General features: G+C 40.6%; 1 protein-coding gene across 1 annotated transcript in view; it reads left to right on the top strand.

Annotated features, from left to right (window-relative positions):
• LOC145412382 (sulfotransferase 1C4-like) overlaps nucleotides 1-7,223 on the top strand; it is a 183,207-nt gene that overhangs the window by 135,690 nt on the left and 40,294 nt on the right. The window contains exon 5 of the mRNA XM_080282271.1: nucleotides 1,831-1,957. Coding sequence (XP_080138397.1) covers nucleotides 1,831-1,957 — 127 coding nt within the window. The remainder of the gene's footprint in view (nucleotides 1-1,830; nucleotides 1,958-7,223) is intronic.

The following is a 7,223-nucleotide window of genomic DNA, read 5'->3' as shown; positions in this document are numbered from 1 at the left end:
TGCAGCTGTACTGTAGTGATGGGGCCAGCGTCGAACGGAGAACACCTGGAGAGGATGCAGATGGAGGGTGCAGATTTGCCACCAGTGCTGGAGTGGCTGCAGCGGAGTGCAGTGTGACCATCATGGGGAGGAGTTTCCAGGTTGGGCCCTGCGACCGGAAGCTGCTGGAGTCAGTGGGACCTTCTTCATTGCAACGGACTACTGGAGCGTCAGTGGGAGACGCCCAATGGCCTCAGCGAGTGTTGGCAACTGGTGGTTCTGAAGAAGATGAGGTCTGAGATCTTGGATAAGTCCCATAACCAGATCACTAGTGGGCACCTGCGAATCCGGCTGCGACATAAGTTCTACTGGATTGGTATGCGTCAGGATGTTGAAGAGTGGTGTCAGACCCGTGATGTGTGCTGTGTAAAGAAGAGGACCAAGACCTTCCTGAAGGAGTGGACTGTGCGGAAGAGCAAAGACATCATCAGAAGCGGAATAGAAGAAGACCTGATAATTTGAAAGATTATCTTGTGTATAGTTAGATGTTTCATTAGAATTAAGGTTTTTGTTTGTATATATTGTGTAGTTTTGTCGGGACGACAAAGAACTAGGGAGGGGGTAGTGTTATGAAGGGTGATTTGCCAATTAGGTAGCCGAGATCTTTCGAGACGTTTTTGGTACCGTAAGTTTCGGTACGAGTTGTCAGAGTTGCCAGTTTGCCTGGTGTTTGTGAGCATAGTTATTTCGTAAGTTAAACATTCATTTATTTAATGTGCTTTTTCTCAGTAATGTTTTATTTAAGTAATTGTTTGTTAAATTATGTAATTCAAGTTCGTATGGTTAATGATTTAGAGTGTTAGGTAAAGTGAGAACTCTAGCATGTTTTGATGTCTCGTAGTTGGTAACTGTTGTTGCTAGGGGCTGATGCAAGACAGTATGTCCTAGAATGTTGGAGAAGTGGACGTTTCTAGAACAATGCAAGCTTATATAAGATGGGGTGGTGATTATTACAAGTTCAGTCGGGTGTCAAGTCAGTTTGGAGTTTAGTCGGGTTTCAGGTCAGTTTGTGTGAAGTGCTGTCGGTGTCAGTGAAGATTGTATATTTTTGGTACTTGTGAAAGCAGTGGCAAACAGGGATGGGTTATTGAAGTTTGTATATCAGTGGAACTTGAGAAGACAGTGAAGTGTATTAAATGTAATTACTGTCAGTGAAGATTATTTTCAGTACTTGTGTAATAAGTGAAGTGTTAGCAAGCATTAAGTGTACTAACTGTGAAGTGTAGTTAAACATTAAGTGTAACTGCAATGTATAAAGTGTGTATAGCTCCAGTGCTTGTGAGAACAGTAAAGTTGGAAAGTAATAAGTGGAATTACTTGGAAAATAAAGACAGTGAACTTTAAGAAGCCAGTGTTTATTTTCGCCTCAGCTGATCTTGTGTACTGTACACCTAAAGGCTGACCATAAGAAGAACAACTCACTGGGCAACGTCCTTCCTGTACTGTACTACTGCTGTTGGAGCCTGTGGCAGTGTGGGGACTGGGACGTAACATATATTTATATATACTACAAATGCAAAAATTTCCATGTTTTGCTAATTCGTCATATGCTTTACTATATGCAGATCCTGAGAAATAAATGCGCTGGCCTGGCATTGCATGCAGTTACTACTCCCTGGACCTCTTTCTCCTCTCTTCCACATCCTGTCCTCTCCTCTTTGATGCTATTTTGCTTCTACCTTACTCGGGTTCTTTCACATTTCCTCATTCTTTTCACGCTACACTATATTCAATCTTCTCTTCTCTCCATTCGACTCATTTCCGTCTCTCCTGGTCCATGTGCCCCTGAAGGTGGTGTACGTGGTGAGGAAACCCAAGGCCGTCGCCGTGTCCTACCACCACCACTCACGTCTCTTCTCTGTGGTCGGCTTCCAAGGACCCCTCGAGAAGTTCGTCAAGTATTTCACCGAAGGAAATTGTGAGTTTTCATTCACCCTGACAATTAAATCTGTAGGAATTGGATCCTTACGTTCCTGTATTTATACAGTATGTAAATCATGCATTATATATTAATACATTTTTAAGCATGTTTCTGAAATCGGGGTGAATAAAGAAAGTGATAAAAAAATATCAATTAGAGCTAACGGATATGTTGTTTTGAATGTCTAAGGAATTCCTTAATAAACTTCCAGTGATAAATCTATGTTTCGGTTGCTTTCCCAGCATAGACAAGCTGGGAAATTTTTCACCTAGTCTTATGTCTAATCTTACACTCAGTTATTCCTCCGTCTTTTGTTGGTCATTCAGTATTATGTTTACGGTAGTGAAGACGAGGCTTTTTGTCTTGCTGATTTTCATGGATGATTTAACTCTCATATGACCATGCTTTTTGTTCCAGATGTTCCAGACACGAGGAACCTGTCCTGTTGAAATCAGTAATTACAGATGTAGATCATTTCAAATTGGTTGAGTTGCGTACCTGAAAATATTTGATTATTTCTGTTTTCATTTTTTTCCGCACTGTTGATTCGGTTACTTCCGTCTGTACCCCTTACGGGAATACCGTAATAGTGTACTTCATGAAAATCTTTTTTTTTTTTTTTTTTTTTTTCGTTTTCAGTCTTCAGAACGAATTACTTGACTTTTCTGATAACTGCACGATTCGCCACCTAGCTATAAGGTAATTTAATACTGAATGTGTCTGGTGTGACTCACATTATCACTGACGCATAGGTAACCTCCAGGATCTATCTGTCTATCTATCTATAAAGACAGTTAGATAGATAGATAGGTAGATACAAATGTATAGATAGATAGATAGATATAGATAGATATAGATATATCTTTATACTTAGCCTGCTTCCATCAAGGAAAGGGAGGTAGCCGAGACAGGACGACACACTCCCAACTTATCCACTCGAACACATTCATCGTCCTCTTAACCCCAAAGGGGAGAAGGGACAGATCCGCACCGCACCACACCACACGAGGGTCAACTGCGCAGTGCAATCGGCGTCATCCACAGCAGGGCCGGACAGCAGAGCTGGTTTACCCCTGCCACATCATAATGGACCCATTCCCTTACCAGCACCTGACCTGATTAGCTGATCAGATAAAATGCGGGAGAATATCCCCTCAGGGCTGCATCACCATTTATTCATTCACAATTTCTCTCCATTCACTTCTATCACGCACAGCCACTCTCCCTTGCTCAACAAACATCCCTCTCGCATCCAATGCTCTCTTCACAGTGTCCATCCATCCTATTCGTGGTCATCCTTTCAACCTACACCTCTCACATCAGATCTAGTTATCTTTTTCACCAAACGCTTATTATCCATTCTCTCCATGTGCCCAAACCATCGCAACACCTGCTCAACTCGATCAGCCATTTCCTGAACAACTCCAGTTCTCCTTCGCACTTCATCATTTCTTACTCGATCCATACATGTCACTCCACACATACTGCTCAGACACCTCATTTACTTTACATTCAAAAGTTTTCCTCTCTGCTACACCCATACAGTATTCCATGTTTCAGCCCCATATAACGCAGTCGGTACCACAACACCCTCATACAGCCTTCTCTTTACATCCATTCTAAGTGAACGACTTTAAACACTGTTCATTCCTTCCAGCATCTTTCCTACTTCATTCTAAACTTCATTTCCTCATCTATTCTTCCATCCACAGCCACATGTGACCCTAAATACTTAAAACACTCTACCTCCTCAAGCAACTCACCATTCAAAACTATATTCATCCTTCTGCCATCTACCAACTTCGTACACTTCATCACTTTACTCTTATTCTCATTTACTTTCAATTTCCTCCTTTCACACATCTTTCCAAACTCCTCTGCCAACTGTCCCAATCTCTTTTCTGAATCAGCCACCAGTGCAGTATCATCCGCAAACAACAGCTGCTTCAGATTCCACTCCCTGCTATCAACATTCACCAGACTCAAACCTCCACCTAACACTCTTGCATTCACCTTATGCTTTCTCTAAATCCATGAACGCCCAAAACACATCCTTACCTTTCGCTAAATACTTTTCACACACCTGTCTCACAGCAAACACCTGATCCACGCATCCCCTCCCTCTCATAAAGCCACGCTGCTCATCACCAATCACTCCCTCTGTACCCTCTCTAACTCTCTTAATTAACTCTCTGCCATACACCTTACATACAACACTCAAGAGACTTATCTCCCAAAGCTAGTGCATTCATACTTATCACCCTTACCTTTATACTCGTACAACGGGACCACACAAGCACTTACCCAGTCAACTGGCACCATACCTAGCACAAAGCACACATTCAAGTCTTACTAACCAGTCAATAATACTTGCTCCACCGCCTTTCAGGTAGTCCACAGCACACCCATCCATACCTGCAGCTTCTCCTGTTTTCATATATATATATATATATATAGATATATAGATATATAATATATATAAATATATATATATATATATATATATATATATATGTGTGTGTGTGTGTGTGTGTGTGTGTGTGTGTGTGTGTGTGTGTGTAGAGAGAGAGAGAGAGAGAGTCAAATCGCGTTAATGTGTGTCTGTCTGTCTGTGGGTTTGTTCGCTTGTTTCACGGGAATGGTATTAACTATTCACATAATTCTTTTTGCATTTGGTCGAGGTAAGGCCAGGGAATTCAGAAAAATATCAAACAGAACTGCTGGCGATCGCGCGCAATGCAGTGGCACTTAAATGATCGGAAACGTGACACGCGAAGATATGCGAAAATCATATTTTCAGCTTTTTGGCTACAATTGTTGGCTCAATAACGGTATGGAAACAAAGATTATGGTAGGCCTATTTGCAAACATTTTGTGATAGAAAGGCTATTAGTTAGTCTCACTAATTTTGGCCGGCCAGCACTAGCATTTTTTTTTTTTTTTTTTAATTAAATGTCCGACTTTGGGCAAAGGCTTTATGACCTATCCTAAGGCCCAGTAGTCTTACTACACACCTCCATATGTCACCCCTTCGGCACTAACACCCACCGTCCATATTGAACACATGCTAGGACTGTCTCATACAGGACTTGTTTATTGATATTAGCGTTTTTTTTTTTTTTTTTTTTTTTTACAACATGTATGTGGGTGTTCTGGGAGATCAGTACAGTCTGCTTTTATGAAATTCAAATCTTTAAACTGTTTTCTGCCCCAGCAGGGGTTTGATCCTTGGTCCATATATATATATATATATATATATATATATATATATATATATATATATATGTATTGGCCAGCTCATGCTGTCCTACTTGTTAGTCGAATTTTCTTGCTTGGTTTCTTTCTTTTGGTCTTTTTTTCTTGTTTAATTATGGCAGACACTTCTACCTCTCAGATTTAACCGATTCTGACCAAAAGTGGACGCACTGACCAGCCTATGACCTGCTTGTGTCCACAATGTTTTGGTCACTAGGTAACTACTCGCTGCCTTGCAATGGCCGAAATACCGCTTTTTTTCGTACTTTTCACGTTTTGAGCTATAGAAGCATTACTAATGCGCGTAGAAAACTCTGACTTTATTAGACTTAATCTTGAGGTTATTCCCGGTCAGAAGTGTGCCATCCATTTTCCTTTCCTTCCTCTAGTTCTCGAATGGCAATTCAGCGAAGATTGGCCTCAGCATCTCTAGTAAACAGTATCAGGCTTCCAAAAATGCCCCCTAGTTCCCCAACAGCTGGTTGGAATCGAATGAAACTTTGTATGATTATAGACACTGAATAGTACTACAACTTACTACCGTACACCTACATGCTACATTGATCAGGTCACGGGCCAAAGGTAGTCAAATGTGAAAACAGAAAATTAGCTAAAGTCACGATTATGCTCGCGTGAAATGCTAAGGCTCCGAAGATTGTTAAGTCAGGGCCATGATTTTGGAGCGGAATGTTGCAGTGGAATATATCCATACAAAAATGACAGTGTCGAAACTCACTTCTAGTCATTGGCAGTGCCACCTAGAAATTGTACCTATGTTGGGTCATTCCACGAATTTCAAGTTCCCTTGTTCCACATTGGGTGGATTGAATCGAATGAAACTTTGCATGCTTATAGATGTTAATGAGCACTACGAATGTGCTTCGCACATGCATGACCTATAGCCTGGTCATGGGTCAAAGTTCATCAAGTGAAAAAATATGAAAAACGCTAAAATTACGACCTTACTCTTGTGAAATGCTGAGGCTCCAAAGATTTTTAAGCCAGGGCCATGATTCTTGGATGGAATGTTGCGCTGCAATATCTAAATATAGAAATTACCTTTAGTGTCGAAACTCAATTCCGGCCGCTGGCAGCACCACCCATAACACTGGTCCAAAAAATGTTAACTTTTTTTTGTCCCACGACCTAAAATAGAAGGACCTTATAGTATTTTTACGCTGAATTCGAATCTGTTTTTAGAATTTTTCAATCATTCATGGTTTTTAAATGACAGAGCAATTAAATTGTACAAAAAGTGTATAGTACTTATTCATAAATAAGGCTGGTGACTTATCACACCTTAAAAACTTAGCTCTAAAATGTAGAATTGTATGATGTTCGGCTATATTTGGCCTCAGGAACATCCCTCCTTACTCTCCAGCAGTAATCTGCCAACATAGTGTGGCTCCACTTTCCTTGGTACCACTTTTCAGTGTCCAAAATATCCTGGAGAAATTTTTCGCCGTTCTTTTCGTTAACTGACCCAACATTTTGTGAGAAAAAGTTTAAGGACAAGTCCAGAAGGCGGATTTTTAAACTCATATGTATTGCGAGAGCTTTATATGAAGTCAATAGATCATTTATAACATCACAGTAGTTTTCTGATTTGTGATTTCCCAAAAAATCTTTGCAAACTCATAAATGACACCCATGCAGTTTTTAAAACTTCATTTAGTTCTTCATCGAACTTTCCTTCTCAAAGCAGTTCCCTGAACTGTGGTCCTACAAAAATATCTTCCTTGACTTTTGCATCACTGATTCTGGGGAATTTATTCCTGAAATATGTGAATCCATGGCCAGTTTTATCCATACCTTCGACGAAGTTCTTCTTAATGTGCAAAGGAGGCAGATAAATTTTCCGAGGATCAACAAGAGGAGAATTGACGACATTCTTCTTCCCTGGAGTCAGTGATGTTCGTTTTGGCCACACTTTCTTCAGAAACTGATTTTTATTGTCCCGGCTGTCCCACTCACAGAGGAAACAACAGAACTTCATGTAACCAAGTTG

Source organism: Coenobita brevimanus, chromosome 93 (genome assembly GCF_032717465.1).
Source record: "Coenobita brevimanus isolate Jiangsu-jjx chromosome 93, ASM3271746v2, whole genome shotgun sequence".
NCBI lineage: Eukaryota > Metazoa > Arthropoda > Malacostraca > Decapoda > Coenobitidae > Coenobita > Coenobita brevimanus.
The sequence above is the reverse complement of the archived record's forward strand: the minus strand, read 5'-3'. Positions and strand labels throughout refer to the sequence as shown.